At 44.7% G+C, this 19,245-nt stretch overlaps 1 protein-coding gene across 1 annotated transcript in view; it reads left to right on the forward strand.

The window, feature by feature from the left end:
* The window catches only part of CARD14 (caspase recruitment domain family member 14), a 55,096-nt gene that overhangs the window by 34,862 nt on the left and 989 nt on the right, over nucleotides 1–19,245 (forward strand). Inside the window, exons 14-23 of the mRNA XM_015422475.1 lie at nucleotides 3,788–3,833; nucleotides 6,370–6,559; nucleotides 9,646–9,772; nucleotides 10,247–10,484; nucleotides 10,640–10,703; nucleotides 11,584–11,695; nucleotides 12,933–13,106; nucleotides 17,921–18,024; nucleotides 18,184–18,299; nucleotides 18,723–18,958. Coding sequence (XP_015277961.1) covers nucleotides 3,788–3,833; nucleotides 6,370–6,559; nucleotides 9,646–9,772; nucleotides 10,247–10,484; nucleotides 10,640–10,703; nucleotides 11,584–11,695; nucleotides 12,933–13,106; nucleotides 17,921–18,024; nucleotides 18,184–18,299; nucleotides 18,723–18,957 — 1,406 coding nt within the window. The 3' untranslated portion in view covers nucleotide 18,958. The remainder of the gene's footprint in view (nucleotides 1–3,787; nucleotides 3,834–6,369; nucleotides 6,560–9,645; nucleotides 9,773–10,246; nucleotides 10,485–10,639; nucleotides 10,704–11,583; nucleotides 11,696–12,932; nucleotides 13,107–17,920; nucleotides 18,025–18,183; nucleotides 18,300–18,722; nucleotides 18,959–19,245) is intronic.

The raw sequence follows: 19,245 nt of genomic DNA on the forward strand, positions 1-19,245 counted from the left end.
TGGGAATGGGGTAGCTGTTCCCAAAAGTTTCTTGCAGGTCCCACTTGTAATCTCTAAATACTGACAAAGCTATAGTTTCAAAAGACAATGCTTGGGCTTTTAAAAAAATGTGATACTAAAGGGGAAAAAGCCCTAGCATTGCCTTTTTCACATAAAACGAAAAACAAATGATTACAACCCAGAAAATGAAGAGATTCCATGATTGCGTTAATTGTCTTGCTGGCCTGGACAACATTTCATCTAGTTCAGCATTTTGGTTCCAAGAGGCATTAGCCATGCTCACAAGCAAGATGTGAAGAAGCTGGTGTTATAGCTATTATTTATATCCAGGATCTAGTCCCAAAGCCTCACAACAGAAGTAAAAAGAAAACAGAAACCTACGAGCATAAAAATCGTTCCCATTGTTCAGCCTGTCACTGAAACACCACTTAAAGCACTGAAAAAAATCTCTCAGGAGGAATAGATATTCATTCTGCTTTTTTATTAAAAGAAAAAAAAGGTGCCAGTATTCACATGTAAGGTTTCACCAGTTTCCCTCTCAGGACCTGAGAGAGCCCCAAGAAATAGTGCTGGTACTCAGTACCAGTGAGTACCATCCCAAAAAAGCCCTCTGTTTCATCTATTTGTCCACAGGGGGTGTAGTGCTCCAGAGACATCCATGGAGTTGAACCAAGGATCCATTCCACAAATTGTGGTTGGTGTTTTCCTTCAGCATAGGCCGGCGGGAGTGCAAGGAAGCCCCGCCAAGGCCCTCCCTGGCCCCAGGCAGGCAGGGGTGGGGAGAGGCGGGGAGGAAGCAACTTACCCTCCCTCTTCTCCTGCCTCCTCCTGGCTGAATGAGGGCCGGAAGCGGAGCGGCTGGAAGCAGGGGGCGGGGCTTCGTCGTGTGCCCCGCCCCCACCCCTCACCCGGGGGAACGGCGATCCCCCCAATCGACCTCTGCCTTTCCCTCTAAATTCCATCTGGGCAAGTTTGTACTGTCTCCATGTTTTCCAATGGTCCCTCTAAGCTGTGTAGACTTGTGAGCAAAAATTCTCCTTTGTGAGCTCCTGGCATTAAAGTTGTGAACAAGCGATTTGGCTCCTGCATAAACTAGTTTGCTCTGGAGCCATCCTTCTTGAGCTAAGGCAAAAATGTGTGAGCCGGAGGCTAAAAAAACTGAGCTCACACTAACTCAGCCTATAGGGAACACTGATGTTTTTCTCTCCGACTATGTACTTTTACTAAAGGTCTAAGCATCTCCTCTCATCCTCAGTCCCCAAACAAAAGGAGACTTGTAAAAGAAAAGAAAACTTGATTCTACCACCCCCCACACACATTTTTAAAGGACTGGGACATTCTTCAAGCCTAAGGAGGCTTCCTGCAACTTAAGAGGCTCCTGAGGCTGGAAGAAGTCTTCAGATTTTGCTGAGCAAAACAGGAGGACACAGGCCAGTGACTGCAGTGGTATCACTTCTGCTCTTTCTTTTCTTGTTCACAGAGCAGTTGTTTGTTTGAAAGGAAGTGTATGGAAGCTGGTGGAAATTTCCCATCCATTTCGTTTTCCTTAGAGAAAAGCATTTGATTTTTCAAGTCTGTTGTTTGCATTAAAGATGCATAATTTGTTCCGTGGTAATCGATGTCTGTGTGTACCTACAACATCAAATGGCAGTTATATGACTCAAAGTCACAGGATTAAAACATGAGTTCAGCAGAGCGAGCTCTCATAACAGGCTATGAGACCAGTGGAAACTCCAAATAATAATAAGTCATGTGCAATTTTTCCATGAGAGTTTTTTTTAAAACTTTTTTAAAAAAACAAACAAAATGCAGTTGGGAAGGCTGCCGTCTGAACGGGGAGGCCAGCACAGAGAAAGGGAGGGCATTCTGAATCCTTTCCCTATTTTGCTGCCTGTTCTGTTAGCCACAATACTGGGTCTCAGTTTGAATGATGATGGGGGGGAATTTAGCGAAGAGGCCGTTTCTTAATAAGGTGTGCAAACTAGGGATCGTACTCCAACTAGACCAGAGTCAGAACTCTCTTGGAGCAGCACAGATGACAGACAGGAAATATCTTTATGTAATGTATTAAGAAAATAACCTTAATCCGTTCAGCTAATTTAATAAAAAAATATCACAGAGAAGAGCTAGGAAATACAGGGGTGAAGCGATCTTAAGAGATCAGACATAAAAGAGGGCAAAACTTTGATGGGGGTTATAGCTAATTAGTTTAGTTTAGTTTAGTTTTAGTGTTACAGTCAAGACCAGCATACAAAACAAACGTAGTATGAAAATAGCCACCTTCCGAAGAGGAGGGTCCATGATGATGTCGGGTAGTTCCACCATGAGGTTATTTTCCCTTCTGCTGGAATGTGCTTTGCTCTGCAGCTGCATTTCGGCTTTGCTCCTTATCTGCCTGCTGGCCTTGAGCGCTCACCGCTTAGGCGCGAATGCCTCCAACTCTCCCGCTCACCCCTGAACGGTTAAATAATCCCCGCGTTCTGTATTCATTGCTTATTGTCCTCTTGGTGTCAGGGGGTATTGTATGAACCCACTATATTTACTATTGCCATTTTGTATGCGTCATTCCTGACTCAAAGAGTCCAAGTCGATTTCACTCTGATCAATAGAGCTGAATCTCGTTAAGAACCTGCTGTTGATACTGTCATTGAAGTACCTGACAGGTGAAGAGCACATGGCTTGGCCGGCAAGTACGTTGGTTGTTGTGTCCGCTGACCGCCACCAGGGGCCAGCGAATACCCCAGAGCTTGACTCTGGAAGAACAATGGGACTAGACTCCTAGTCCCTCCACTGGGGGAACCAATGGGACCGTGGCGGGAGATTTAAACCCTAGGGGTGTGTCCCCAGGTGTGTATATAGTTGGCCAGCCGGCTGTTAGTCTTTGTCTTGTTGTGTACCAGTAAACCATGCTGATCACTACATCAGTCTCAGTGGTTTCTTCATGCGTTTAACCCACTACATTGGTGAAGACTCAAAAGAGATGGGGGACCCAGCCAGTACATGTCCCAGGAGACTGAACCAAAGATGGCTGGGTTTGGAGCCCAGATATAGGAAAATTGTACCTTTGGGGTAGAGGGCACAATAGGGCAATGGTCCAGGATGGACCATGATGGCCGGTAATGTCTCAAAAGGGGTTTTGGACAAAAGAAGGCAGGCATGGGACAATTGCAGAGTCTTTGCTCCATTAATGGCTGGGCCATTAAGAAAATAATGACGACAATAGACTGTGGCTGGGGTGGTCCTGGTATCAAGGGGCAAAGTCCAGAGGTTTGATTGTGAGACGTTGAGCTGGAATGCAGGTTTGCTGACACCTTTGAGATGATGAAATTATAGGCATTGTCCTTTCACGATGACAGGTAGTGATTGCTGTATGTGAGCTTGATGGCTGAATGAGTCAGAGAGAGCACAGTCCTGGCACATGTCCGGGCTAGTTGGCTTTGCACACAGAGAGGGCTAGACTTGCCGCTTGCCAACTTTGGCCCTAACCTGGCCAGGGTACCATCCTTCATGTGCCAAGGGGAGGCTCAGGCTAACAATTCCCTGTAACAACCCACTCCATGCGAGAAAAGATACATGTCGCTGGTTCCATCAAGGCAAGGGAGATACATTGAGCAAACTTGTAGAGTATCAACCCAGTACTCAATGGCTTCTGTGTCTTGCTGCAGAGATTACTGGCCCACTTTGATCAGTAGGTATGTTGTCTGCCCATTATGTTCATGTTTGGGGTGGGGATAAACAGTGAGTGATCCCATTCCACCCATTTAATCAAATGTTTCTTTGTTAACAGGTGACACTTCCCAGTGGATCCACATGGACCCCTGCATTTCAGAGAGGTAAATGTTAAGGGCCAGACCACTGGCAGCCAGGCTCGCAGCCATGATGGGGCATACTGTGGCCACGCCCCCTGACTCACCCTCCACACCCCACAACTTTACTTTCCCAATAATCCTTTCTTTCTTTCTTTCTTTCTTTTTGCATTTCTAAAAATCCCTTTAAATTTTAAATCGGGCATAGCATAGCGGGCTGGGTGTAAGCACTGGCCTGGACTCAGCAGCAGCAGTGCACGGCCCCTTTAAAGGGCAAGCTCCTCGAGGCAGGAGGCAAGGCTTCTGTCATGCTCCCACTTCTCCCCACCCCCTGCTTCTGCTGCAGAAACAGGCAGCTGCTGTCCCTTCCATTTTCTCCCATGCGCCAGCCTTCCAATTCGCGCCTGCGGGCTAAAAAGTTCAACCAGCTCTAAAATGGGAAGGAAGGAGTGATCCAGTCCCAACTGTTCTGTCCCTCACTGACGCCGCTGGGGGGACTCTGATTATTAAAGCAGCAGCAGCTGCTCCAGCACCGCCAGTCCCGTCTATTTAGTAAGAGCCGCAAGAGCATGCTGGGCAATGTAACGTACATTTCCTTTGCGGCGAAAACAAAGGGAGGGCAAGAAGATCCCTGCCAGCCAGCCAGTCCCAGGGAGGGAAGTGAGCACGTGCGCCTCTCTGCTGTGCCCAGCAGTTTTGCAGGTACCCTGGAGAGATGGAGGGAGAAGCTGCCCCAGGTAAGAACCGCCACTGCCGTGAGCCCCTTCCTCCCCACTTTCCATTAAAAAAAGGTAAAGGTTCCCTTGCTCGAAAGCCAGTCAAGTCCGACTCTAGGGTTGCGGTGCTCATCTCCGTTTCAAAGCCGAAGAGCCAGCGCTGTCCGAAGACGTTTCCGTGGTCATGTGGCCGGCATGACTAAACACCAAGGCGCACGGAACGCTGTTACCTTCCCACTGAAGTGGTACCTATTTATCTACTTGCAATTTCTTGCTTTCGAACTGCTAGGTTGGCAGGAGCTGGAACTAGAGACGGGAGCTCACTCCGTCATGCGGCACACTCGGGTCTCGAACTGCTGAACTACTGACCTTCCACAGCCTGCAGTTCAGCGTCTTAACCACTTGAGCCATCGCAGCTCCATTTCCATGCAGTCTTGCAAAACAATCCGTCAAGAAGTTGTGGGGAGGGAGGTCACTGCCGCACACACATGCACACTCGATAGAGGTGCCTCACCTGGACGACCACATGAGCAGCCCTTGCGAGGATATCATCAAGAACTTAAGGGTTTTTTTTAATTTTGTTTCCCCGGTGCCCCCCCCCCCTGAAAATTTTCTGGCTATGGGGCAGTTGGCAGCTTTCATCAGAAGTATCCATAGGCTCATGTCCTGAGAATTGGTGGTGTGGGCTTTGATGTGGTTTGCCTCAATAGGCTTAGAGCTGGAACATCTACCACAGGGACAAAACTCAGAGACCAAGGATGGATGAGCTGAAGTCACAAACTGGGTCCATCTGCAAGTGCAAATGGGTTTCAAGGTCAAGCTGAGATGATTAGCCAAGAAATCTGTCTGAAGCGAGTTGGCAGGGAGAAGCATGGGACCATGCAGGCACAGGCAAGGCAGGAGGTTCATTGCCTTGATTACTTTACTATCACTGCATCTGAGCACAGATTTTAATGAATAGGGCTATATGTCACACTACTGTCTAGATGAGGATTAAAGATTCCAAAAGCAGATAGCGATTTCACATCTTTCTCCAAATGCATATGCATTGTTTAATATACAGTGTGCCTCTAGGCCAGGGGTGGCCAAACTGTGGCCCGGGAGCCACATGCGGCTCTTTCACACATATTGTGTGGCTCCCGCTACAGTGGCTGGGGAAGCAAAGGGGAGGCATACCCCCCACTTGGTCTTTCCTCCCCCCAGCCAGTGCAGAGACAGAAAGCAACTTGAACATTAACTGCATTCTCAAACCCCGCCCCCCGCCAGCTTGGAGAAGGCATTTGTCTCTTTAAATCCCTTCTCCAAGCCAAGCCAGCCAGTGTGGGGGCGGGGAGGGACTTGGAGGACACATTTAACATTAAAGTTGCTTTCTTTCCACCTCTCCCTCCCTCCTCCATCTATTTACTTTCTTTCCACCTTTCTTTCTGTCTCTTTCTCCCCTCCCTCCCCATCTAAAGTTATCAATTTAATATTAATAAAAGCAAATTTGCATATTTTTCAATAAAAACAGGTGTGTAATATTTGTTCATGTCTTGTGGTTCTCAAACATCTGACATTTATTCTATGTGGTTCTTACGTTAAGCAAGTTTGGCCACCCCTGTTCTAGGCTGTTTTACCGATCATCTGACCTTTACCTATTCATAGCCAAAACAGAATACTGGGGTCTTTTCTCCATAATGCAGTTTCTGGTGATTAAAACTTCTCGTCCATAATATCCTACCTTCAGCTATGCATCTTTTGATTTTTGCATAATGGGTCACATAATGAATGGTTGAGATGCTCATATAGAAGGAGCCAGAGCAGAAGATCCACACCCACCCTCTTTTTGCTGTTTCTGTTCTCCCCAGCGTACCCATGCGCCGGCGGCTTGCACAGCGCTTCCCGAGCCGCATCACCACCATTGCGTTCCAAGCCAATGATCTGCTGGAACAGATCAGTGTCATTGGAGGCAACCAGACGGGTATCTTCATTCACCAAGTCACGCTAGGCTCTGCTGCTGACGAGATGTCCTTATCACCAGGCCAACAAATTGTGCTGGTAAGATGCTGAACTCTTTGCACATACAGTCTTTGCTATACTTCTAAGGGCCTTTCCTAGACTGTATCTTTTCCCTACAGAGACAACCCTTTCTCTCATGTACTCCAGTCACAATTTTTATCCCCCATTCCTGGGCAGTAGCAGAGCCTTGCTGCAGGGAATGACCATTTGGTTGTAATATATTCTTTGGCCATTCAGCACTGGAAGGTGGAAGGAGAGAAAAATTTAAAAAGCAACGGCATTCAAAATGGTGCTGATAGGCAAGAAATGTGCTTCTATTGCTTCCTGTAGTAACATCCAGTAGGTGTCCATAATGCTACTACAACCTGTGTCCCCCACAGCATTAATACGCACAGTAGTTTACTTGCTGGAGGAAGAAACCCCAAGATGTTCAGCTTTGAGTGCTGGGGGACTATAATTCCCCTGCACTGGAAGGACATGTTGTGCATGTTTTGTCTGGACTGTTAAAAAGAAATCCATGATAGCTGCACAGCTTCTGGGAAGGCTCAACATTTAAATGTAGCCCATATGTTGGAAGCCTGGTCAGCCACTGGCAGTAGAGAGCATGAACTGTCCAATGTGGGACATTTCAGGAAAACCCGATGAGCTACCTTTAGAATGCTGAATCTAGGAACACATTACCTCAACTCTTACTCAAAAGCTAAAAAGAAGAAATTGCTGTGGGTCACTGGCCCATGTATTCTTGAGTACAATTGAAATGTAAGTCATTCTGTGTAGCTTCTGCTGCACCCTACAGGAGCTTTGGTGCTTCCTGTCCACTGCCAAACTGGTAGGGCGTTCGGTCCTACATTGATTTTATTTATTTATGTTATTTATAATCCACCTTTCTTACTGGGACTCAACCCAGATTACACAGACTGACTCAATACAGTCAGCATTCCATAAACACTACAACAGAATTTGGATTGTAGAAATCTGGAACCAGCCAGATATCTGAAAACAGAACTGAAGCAAAGCATAAGTATTAACATGATAATATATTAAATGATGCAAAAATTACATAGTAATATGGCAACAGGCAGTACAAGCTATACACAGTAGTCTAGACCAGGGGTGTTGAACTCATTTGTTACAAGGGCCGGACTTGACATAAATGGGATTTTGTGGGGCCAGGCCATGTGTGTCAATTAAAGATACTATTTTTTTACTTAAAATACAAATATGCTTAAAACTCTTGTGATATTTTGTTTATTTAACAGTCTTTGATAACTGACACCTCCCAAACCTTCCTCCCCCTTAAAAGATGCCTGCCTAAACTGGAAAAGTGGGGGAATAGTGGGATTTGGCAATGCAATTTTTAAAATAAAACATCAAGAAAAAGCACAAGGATCACAGCAGAAACTAAAAATGTAAAATGCTCTGAGCCTAGGAACATACAATGGCTGGGTATTGCAAGCTTCTCTCCTCTCCCCCAGGTATTTGGCTGGTTTGTAATTTTGGATTCTCAGGACTTTTGCATACTGTTTTGCAGTTATTGTATATGTGATAAGTTATACTTGATCTTAATAAACATTTTAAAATCCAAAAAAAAAGAGTGACAGTGGCTCTCCAGTGTTATGTCCCCCTTTGGCTGTGGGTTCCCAGGTTAGACTACTCACTCAGGCACCAGTTCTCAGGTCCATTCAGCAGAGACAAGCTGGCTCAAAACATCAACCCTGTATTTGCAAGGAGACAACTCCAGCAAGCAACAGCTTCAGCTATACCAGGGGTGGCCAAACTTGCTTAACATAAGAGCCACATAGAATAAATGTCAGATGTTCGAGCGCCGCAGGACATGAACAAATATTGCACTTTTTATTGGGAAATATGCAGATTTGCTTTTTATTAACATTAAATGAGACTGCCAAAAATAATAACAAAAGTGGTAAAAGCAGATATATTGATAATGATATTTATTTGTCCAATGATATTTGTTTCCTAATGATACTTAGCTTCCCCAGAGGCCCTGCCAGGAGCCACACAATATGTGTGAAAGAGCTGCATGCGGCTCTAGTTTGGCCACCTCTGAGCTATACAAACACCGGAAAGTGAAACTACTTGAGCTCTACTCCATTGAAATACTTTGCAGCACAAAGTTGCCAAGAAAATGTGGAATGGATTTCCCATTAAGGTCTCTGGACCCAGATAGACTACTCTGGGACTGGAATGACAGCCACCAGAGTTAAATGACAGTCCTTGTGAGTAGCAGAAGCGTTCTGGGATTGGAATGAGGGCCCCCAGAATGCAGTTCCATTCCTAGAATGCTGCTGTTACTCCCAGGGGATGTCATTCCACTCTGTGCCCTGTCATTCCAGTCCCAGAACACAGATTCTATTGCTAGGGACCGTCATTCTACTCTGGGGGCTGTCATTCCAGTCCCAGAGCACTGTTTCTATTGCTGGAAACAGTCCCAGAGTAGACTATCTGGGTGCAGAGACCTTAATGGAAAAATCCATTCCGTATTTTCCTTGTAACTTTGCAAGCCCAGAAGAGCTTCCTGCCAAAGCAGGCAAAGACAAGAGGAGGAAGCTGGAAACTTGGGCAGCCTCAAGATTCAAAGGGGGAGGACAGGAGGGGGAGGGGGGAAGAAAAGAGCTGCGGGCCTGATTAAAGCCTTGGGCAGGCTGCTTCCGGCCCCTGGGCCTTAAGTCTGACACCACTGGTCTAGTCTATTGTCTCTAATCATTTACCCAAATAATTTTTGAGAATCGTTTTGTCCAGTGCCACCCTATTGCCTCTGTAGAAAAGCCCTCTTGAACAGTTCAGGTTTGCATAGTTTGCAGAAAGCCAGGAGAGTGGGAGCCTTCCTGACCTCCCTCAGGCAAGCCATTCCACAAAGTGGGGGCCACAGTGGCAGATGTCGATTTTGCCCATTTGCAAGTTGGCACCTGCAGAAGACCTTGCTCAGATGAGCAAAGCTGTCCTAATACATAAAAGTGTCATTCCAGTCTGCATCTGTGCCCCAAGTTGGTCAGACTGTAATTGCCACCCTGCTCGGCTTTCTCTCTGATCCTGTCCCACTCCCCAGGTGAGTTTTATTTTTTAGGCTAATATTATTTTTCTCTTGAATCTTCAACCACCTGTAGGTGGACTATGGAGTGATGGAACCAGGTTTCAAGGCTGTCCTGGAAGAGGCTACACTTGAGGAGGCCCTTTGGGTCCTAGAGCGGGTGAATGGTTTCTGCTGCCTGTCTGTGAGGCCCAACATGGAGGGTAAGGGATATCTGCCTACTTTGATGCCTCCTTTCTGCCAGTGATCAGTGGTATCTCCAAGGAAGTTCTGTCACAAAGCATGGAAAGGCAGCAGACGTTACTTAGAAGTAGCCAAGTGGAAGATTGATGGACTTGAACTACAGGTACAGTCTCCTGGGAATTTCTGTTGCATAAGCCCCACTGAAGTGAGTAGAAGGTGAGTAAAAGAACATTTCAATGAAGCTTATGCTGGAGAACTTTCTGCAAGATTGTGCCTCATGTTAATTAATGTGAGAAAGGTATCATTTGAATTTTCCACTTCAGGCATCAAAAGACTTTGGTCTGGATCGGATATATCACCATTCATGAGTAGGGAGAGCAGGACTCTTATTCAAGGAAGTAACTGCTGCTGTGTCCTCTTCCTACTGCATCCCAGCTTATGCTACTGCTATATGTACACAAGCACACAATTCTTTATACTATCTCTCCAAACAGGTTATAAGAAACTGCTGAGTGACTTGAACTCCAAGCTGGTAACATCTGGTGACTCTTTCTATGTTCGGTCCAACCTTTGTCTTGAGAAGCAAACAGCTGGTCAGCTTCAAGTGGGATGCCATGACATTCTGCATGTTACTGATACTGTGTGCCAGGGCCGAACCCAGTGGAGAGCCTGCCACGTGAATGCCTACACCATGAAAGACATGGATGTTGGCACTATCCCCAGCTACTGCCAGTGAGTACCATGACTTGACTGAGCTTGAAGGGAGCAGTAATCATAGTCTGGGCTATCTTGAAATAGTTGTTTCCATGTAGTACCATGGCCAATGAGGAGAGCCCATGATGGCTCCTTCTGCCTAATGAGTTCCTGTCCCCTTTTCCCCACTCTAGGGCTCAGCAGCATCTCATTACTCTAATACAGGAGCTGGCACTGAAGAGCACAGTTTCTTGCAAGGTGGGATTCTATAGCATAACTTTAGCAAGAAATCACTATGTCTGTCCCCAAATAGGAGATACACCTAAATGTACAGGTAGATGTGGAATAAACACACAGGGTTAAATCCTAAGAATGGCAAGTGAGTGTTCCCACTTGTGGAACAGATCTTCTCACTTCTTCCTGTGGCACCCACAAAGTTGATGGTTGGGGGAACCCTTGCAAACACAGTGTGATACAATGTGAAGGGCTGCATCAAAAGTGACTAATCTATAGAAAGCATGCCTCTCCCCCCACACACATAAGCAGAAATGCTTTCTGCCTGCACAAGTGCACATCTGGATCCAACCCAGACTTTGTTCAGTGCCTACCAACTCTGTTGACCAGGTATCTTGGCTGACCATGAATGGTCAGCCAGAGTGTCATTCTGCTTTATTCCTCTTCCCCCTTACTTTCTGGTGACCTCATATTGTCAAGGAAGCTAAATTTATAGGCATCCGTTTAGATGGTGAACTACAGTCACCAGTAATAAAGCACACATCATTTCAACTGTAGATAGGTGTAATTTTGCTCCAAAGCGGTGGAAGATGGCAGCAGGAGAAGCCAAGAAGGAAAATATCTCCATGACGTAATTCTACCAACTGATGCTACTGTGCCCCTGTAGCATGGTGTTGGGATGTTATTGCAGCTAGATTCGGGTCCAGTAACACCTCTTAGAGACTATCAACATGATTTTGGGGGTGTAAGGATTTGAGAGTCAAAGCTCCCTTTGTTGGACATTAGTGGTTTCCAATAAAGGCTAGGCATTTGGCCATTTGACTGAACACAGAATGCTAATTACTCAGACTATAACCCTTAAGTCAGGACTACATGTTCAGAGGTCATTCCTTCTACCTTGTAGAATCCTGGGGCACAGCCAAAGTTGGTACGTATCGTTAGTACAGACAATAAGAAGATTAACCCACTCTGGTCATCCATGGACTGCAGTCTGTTGGACTCCAGCAAGCCAGATGGTGAGTTCAAGCTGGCAGATTGTTTATGTTGCTGTGAGAATTCTTCCTGTTATTTAATGATGGGGTGTACAAAAGAATTATCTTGGAGCTCCAGAACAGTGTACCTGGCTTATTTCTGGAAACTGGTGAGTGTGGGCATGTGTGATTATGGACACATTCATGTTGTTTTCCAGTGCCCATTTCATTCTCCATTTCTTGGACTGGAATGAATAATATAGATAAAACAGGAACTAGGGCATACTCCTGCCCCAGCAATTTGTCCATCTCTGTAAGGGAATTGTGTATCATTGCTGCAACATGCTAGTTAGAGGATGCCTTCCTTGTAAGATACTCCATAGAATCCAGCTCACTAAGATGTCACTTATTTCCCCCCCCCTTCATCTCCAGCAGCATTTTAGTTACTCCCTACCAGCACTTTTTCTTCAACTCCCAGCATTCTAATATTCACTTCCTACATATATTTATGTTTCTGTTTCTATACATTTATTTATTACATGTATGTTCCATTTTTCTTCTACCACAGAGGTCAAGATGGCATACATAGGTTATCCAGGATGTCTCCCATCTAGATAGATCCAGAACTGCTTAGTGTAATCCATGTTACCACATCACATGGCCTCCAGCTATCCTCTGGGATGAATGATAACTATCACATTTTTATCCCACCGTTCCTCCAAGGAGCTCAAGGTGCCATGCACAGTAATCTCCCCCCCCCCCCATTTTATACTCACAAAAATCCTGTAAAGTGCCTTAGGCTGAGAGGTACTGGGTCAACAGCAAGCTTCATGGCTGAGCAGGGACTTGAACCCAGGTCTACCCAGCTTTAGTCTGACACACTGTCCACTATACCACATTCTACAACCTTATTTCTTGTTCTAGCCACATCTTCTGACCGCCTCCGAAGTACCCATCCCAACCCCCACAACTTCCATTTTGAATATCACAGGGGATATGCAGGGATGCATTTGTTTCCTTTTGTATGATACAACTTAATGTAGGAGGATAAACCAATTTCTGCCCTCTGCAGCAATCCCTTACTGAGCACCTGTCTTGTTTTGCATCCCAACAAGGATACAGAAAAATCTTGAGGACAATTCCCTCATTTGTAAAATCTATGGTGGCACATTCTGATGGATGCCTTCTAATTCCTCTTTCTGAAAACAGTCAGAAGGACATGCAGCAAATGAGATGCTGATCTCCTCCATCCTCATTTTTCCTTCTCTTTTTCTTTCTTTAGTGTGCCCCAGGGTCAGCCTCCACACAAGAAGCTGTGTCACTCTGATGCCCTATACTCTAGTCAAGCCGTGTAGGCCTGGCCGGCCACGACCAGTCCTCTTGGTGCCAGCACTTTTGGGGAGAATCATGGCTGATAAGCTGTGTCTGTCCAAGAGCTTTGAAAAATGTCCAGCAGGTAGGTCACAGCTCTGACTAAGCAACCTAGTTGGTGCTTTCAGTGAGACATTGTAGAAGCATTACTGGATAAGCCATGGGTGGATGAGTAACTCCTTGGACCCTCTGGTCCTTTTAGCCTGGGTTCACTGAAAGATTAGGCAAGTTAGGGTGACTAGTGGGACCAGTGGAATAAGACAGAGGGCCCATGACAACAGCTTCCATGACAGCTACGGTCTTACCCCAGAACAAATTATCCATCATATCTTCACAACCTTTGTCCCTTTGTCACTTCACATTTCTCTTTCTTTCACCACAGCTCAGTCACTGATCAGATCTCAGAGTCAAGGAGGTCCAGTCTGGGCATCGCTCTAAAATAGTTCAGAGTTGGCTTCCGGTTTTGGTGTTCGCTATGGCAGTTGCTCTCCTGGACCTCTGGGAGATGATTGCCAGAACCCATGGCTAGGAGGGGTGTGTGATTGTCCACATCCCTCACGGAACCCTTGCTGATGGGTTCCAAGGCATGGGGCGCTAGACAGCTTCTCCGCCAGCGATCCTGCTGGTGAAGCGGGGCCCATCCATGCCCCGATGGTCCTGCCACGGAGTTTCCAGATGGAACTAGAAGTGCACACCGGATCAAGCGCTGGGTGATCTAGCGATTTGGCAACATAAGCAAAATGGAAATCGTCTAATCATTGAACTGTGAGTTAAGTTGAAGCGAGAACACCGAAAAGAGCTAAAAGCCGCCCCGCGAGAAGCAAGGGGGGGAGGGGACTCTCCTCCGATAAGACAGACTTAAAGCAAATTCTATCGTTAAAGCGGGGGGGCAGGCTTTCAAAGTGAAAAAGACTGAAATAAAAGACTTAAGAATTTACCAAACGTAACTGAGAACTTTAGAGACTGTGATAACTTTTGACGAAAAGTAAACTATTCCTCAAAAATAGCGCCTCCTACGAGGAAAGAGGAGAAGGAGAAGATAGTGAAAGCTAAGGCTACCGGAAGTGCCAGCCCAGCGAGTGTTGTGCCCAGACAGGACACAAACTCAGACCTTCAAAGGATATTAAATGAAGCACTACGCCCTCTGCTGGAAGAAGTGACGGAGATAAATCGAATGCTGGATATGCAGCAAGCTCAGATTAACGAGACTGTCAAAAAAATAGACCAAACGGACTAGCAACTTAAAGAAGTGAACACCAACACCAAAAAGTTGCAAAAACAAATGCAGACAATGGAGAAGAAGCGACAAACAGACGAATCCCAACTGCTACAGTTACAAATGGAAAAGGCAAGCTATGTCCTAAGGTTTCAGGGAATTTCTGAGGAAAAAGGGGAGAATCTCACACAGACAATGTGTGAAGCATTGGAGCAAATGGCAGATATTAAAGCGGATACTTTGCAAAACGATATTGATATGGTCTACAGATCATATACAGAATTTACAAGGAACAATAATCTGCCAGGAGAAATGGTGGTAAGATTCTCCAGAAGGAACGTCAGAGATAAAATTCTTAAAGCGGCTAATGGAGTTACCCTGAAAATCAAAGGCAAAGAGATAAAGGTTTTAAAGAATATTCCATTTGGAATAAGGAAGAGAAGGCGCAAATATAAAGACTTGGTCGCATTTCTACAAAAGAAACAAATTGTCTACAGATGGATTCTGCGTGAAGGAACCATCTTTAAGTTTGTGAATGGAAAAGAAAAAATTGACACTGTGGAAAAACCAAATGAATTCCTGCATCTTCATAGTCGTCCAGCAGAAGGAAAAGAAGAAGAAAAAGACAGCCTCAAGAAGGATGGCGGATATGGAGCGGAGCCATCTTCTGGTGAAAAATCAGACTCAAACTTGGGGGCAGCAGCCCCAAAACGAGGCTATAAATTGAGGAAGCCAAAGGAGAAAAAATGATTTGTTATTATAACTCTGAAGTTTAAAAAAATGTTTAAAATAAGCTTTCTTGGGCTTTTTATGAAGTCATAGTAGACGATGTTTAATTTTGTTTAATTAATTAAAATTGGGTTTAATAGAAAGATGATGAACATGTTCAATGATTTTATACGAATACCTAGCTATATAAGCTTGTAATCTTGTCAAAACAATTTGTATGACACCCACTCTTGGGTTTTTAGAGGTTTCTTTTGTTTATCCCTATAGTTTGTAGACCCTCCCTTATTTTTTCATGTAGTGTTTAGTTATAGAGAATGCAATAAGAAAATCCCCTTCGGGGAGCCAAAAACAAAACAAAACAAAACAGTTCAGAGTTCATAGCAAAATAGGTAACAGCGAATTCAGACTCTAGATGAATTTGGGTCTGAAAGAATAATAATTTGAATGTCATGGAAAATCTGGTTAAGACCATCAGGTGTTGAGTTATAAAGAAATAGTTTTAAAATGTGAGGATAAACCACTATTATTTCAGATCAGACATTTGGCAGACACATTATTGAGAAATTATGGCTGTTTAAGTGCACTGACCTCGAACCAGACATCCTTAAGCGCGAAGTCAAATGGGCTTTAGAAAGCATTACTAACAACAAAGTTAGCAGAGGTGACAGTATCCCAGCTGAACAATTAAAAGTCTTTAAAAGATGATGCTGTTAAAGTTCTGCGCTCCATATGCCAGCGAATTTGGAAATGCAACAGTGGTCACAGGACTGGAAAAGGTCAGTTTACATTTCAATCCCAAAGAAGGGCAATGCCAAGGAATGTTCAAAGTATCGCACAATTGCACTCATATCACATGCTAGCAAGGTCATGCTCAAGATCCTACAAGCTAGGCTTCAGCAGTATGTAGACAGAGAACTACCAGAGATACAAATTTGGTTTTGAAGAGGTAGAGGAACGAGATATCAAATTGCCAACAGTCGCTGGAGTATGGAGAAAGCAAGGCAGTACCAGAAAAACATCTACTTCTGCTTCATTGACTACGCTAAAGTCTTTGATTATGTGGATCACAACAAACTGTGGCAAGTCCTTAAAGAGATGGGAGTAAAAGACCACCTCACATGTCTCCTGAGAAACCTGTATAAGGGTCAAGAAGTGACAGTTAGAACCGGATATGGAACAACTGATTGGTTTAGCACAGGAAAAGGAGTACGACAAGGATGTATACTGTCACCCTGCTTATTTAATTTATATGCAGAGTACATCATGCGAAATGCTGGCCTGGATGAATCACAAGCCGGAATTAAGATTGCCAGGAAAAACACCCACAACCTCAAATATGCAGATGATACCACTTTAATAGCAGAAAGTAAAGAGGACCTAAAGAGCGTCTTGCTGAGGGTAGAGGAGGAGAGCGTAAAGGTTGGCTTGAAACTCAGCATCAAAAAAGCTAAGATCATGGCATTCGGCCCCATAACTTCTTGGCAAATAGAAGGGGAAGTCATGGAAGCAGTGACAGACTTCACATTCCTGGGATCCAAGAGCACTGCAGACGGTGACTGCAGCCATGAAATTAAAAGACACCTGCTACTTGGAAGGAAAGCTGTGGCAAACCTAGACAGCATAATAGAAAGTAAAGACATCACCCTGCCAACAAACTTTTGCTGTATGGTCACAGCAATTGTATTCCCAGTAGTAATGTATGGCTGCGAGAGTTGAACCTTAAGGAAGGCTGAGCGCCGAAGAATAGATGCTTTCGAATTATGGTGCTGGAGAAGACTCTTGAGAGTCCCTTGGACTGCAAGGAGATCAAATCAGTCAATCCTAAAAGAAATCAACCCTGACTGTTCCCTGGAAGGCCAGACACTGAAGATGAAGTTCAAATATTTTGGCCACCAAATGAGAAGGGAGCACTCACTGGAGAAGACTCTGATGCTGGGAAAGATTGAAGGTCAAAGAAGAAGGGGACGGCAAAGGATGAGATGGTTAGACAGTGTTATTGATGCAACGAACATAAAATTAAGCAAACTCCAGAGGACGGCGAAAGACAGGGGGGCCTGGCGTGATGTGGTCCATGGGGCCACGAAGAGTCGGACTTGACTGTGCAACTGAACAACAATAAAAGTGCAAAAACACCCTTTGAGCTTATAATTACTGCTGATCAGGTACCTGGAGGTTTGATTGCTAAAATCTAATCCTTGTTACTAAATCTAGAAAATGCTTCTTTATGTAAAAAATGGAATAGGGACATATCAATACTGATTCAGAGGAACTGAGGTGGATTTGGAATTGTGCTATATCTAAATGTATTTCTATGAGTTTAAAATATTTTTTTTTAAAAAAAGTTTATTTCACTCCGAGCAGGTTAGCCAGTATATGTAGAACCATGCAAGATCAGTGTTGGTAATGTGACTCATCTCTGAAAGATGTTTTTGACATATTTGTGGTTCATGTTCCAAAATTCAACCCGTTTGGATATTGGTAGTTCAGTGTATTAATGAAAAATGTGTGTCATAATGTACCTCTTGATCTACAAGTTATTCCGTTGGGTTATCTAAAAGGCACATCACCCTTTCAGATGCAGAAATGTTCTTGAGCTAGCTTACCACAAGCTTAACTGGCAACAGCAGCAAAATAAAATAAACAGTTAAAAAACCCCTCCAAAGGTGATTGGTTCTACTGTGTGTGAAATACTGCCTTATTAAATAAACTGACATATTCTCAAAGGGCCCAGAGAAATAATTTTGAATGTTCAGATAATGGGATTGAGCATTAGGCATTGTTTATAATAGTCTGGAGTAAGGTAAGAAAGTGTTTGCTTATATATTTTATGTTAGTATATCTCTTTTTTGCAGTTGGGGTGTGAAATATTATTATTGTATTATATGTTTTGTGTTATATTTTGAAAAACCTAATTTAAAATTGTTATTTGACCAATCTCTTTCCTGCTTCTGCAGAGCCTCAGAATGAAACACAGAGCAGAGATGCACTTCCTGACAAGAGAGAGACAAATAGCAGCTGCTACATTCCACGACAGGCTCTGGAGGTGCTAATGGAGAAGGTAATAGAGATGGGGCAGGTTTGTTTTGGGGTGCAGATGCAATTGCCTCCACTGAACTAGATACCCATCCCACTCATCCAGTACCTGCCATACAAATACTGCTTACTCTAGGACAGCAAGTATGCATGCCCTTGAAACACTCTCTTTGACCACCTCTAGAAGATTCATGGGTGGCTGGACATGGGCCTGGAGAAAGTTCAGGAATTGCTGGCTATGGAAATCTATCCCATAATTATCCTGGTCATCATCAGTGAGAAGAATGGCAAGAAATTCAGGTAGGTGTTGCTGCTCAGAAGCCAAAGGGTAAAGTCTCTTTCTTTCCAACTGTGGTGTAGTCTCAGGGCAACTCCACCCTTTGGCTCTGGGGTTCAGGGATCCAGTGTTACAGGTCAGGTATGTAGACTTTTATATATTTGGTGACATTTTTGAAGGCACAGAGATAAGCTGTAGGCAGTCACATCATGCTACTGAAAGGGAATTGTGCAGCAACTACACCAGTCACCGAAATGGGCAGACATTTCCTCTACTTAGCACTTTTTTTAGTATACCCACTGTTCTCCTTGACATAGGGCGAACTTGGTCCTGTGCCTCATGTGACTCTACATCGCCTTTTCTTTGTATTCTTTGAAACAGAGCTAAGCATGGGAGGTCTGGTTTCTGACTTGCTTTCTTGCACACACAAATGGCTTGTGTTTCAGGAAGGCCCTACAGCGCCTTGGAGTGACCGAGGAACAACTTTTGGAGAGTGCCCGGAAAGAGGAGGCTCAGCTTGAGAGAGTACCCTGCTTGTATGGCACCATCACCCCTGATGCCTGGAATGACCTTGATGCTCTTATCAGCTGTGTCCGTGCAGTCACCGCTGATGAGCAAAAGAAGGTGGTGTGGGTTGAACAAGTTGTCCCACTGACTCCTTCAGGAGTCAAGCAGCCTTGAGGTAACCATTTATCTCAGGCCTAGGAAAGACTTGAGCAACTTGGGAGATGCTAGTACTGATTCTGGATCAAGTTAAAGGATGACTGGGGCAGGTTGTAGTCCAGCTAACTAGGGTGTTAATAAACAAGCTATTCACTCAGCGAACTGCAAAGAAGCAAATTCTCAAACTTTCTGACCTGTCATGGCTTCTTGTTAGAGGATCTTTTTTGCAGGCAAGAGGTCCCAGGTTCAGTCCCTGGCATGTCCACGTAAAAGAGCCAGATAATAAGTGATGTGAAGCACCTTTGC

The sequence above is a fragment of the Gekko japonicus genome, unplaced genomic scaffold (genome assembly GCF_001447785.1).
Source record: "Gekko japonicus isolate JY-2015 unplaced genomic scaffold, Gekko_japonicus_V1.1 scaffold1222, whole genome shotgun sequence".
Lineage (NCBI taxonomy): Eukaryota > Metazoa > Chordata > Lepidosauria > Squamata > Gekkonidae > Gekko > Gekko japonicus.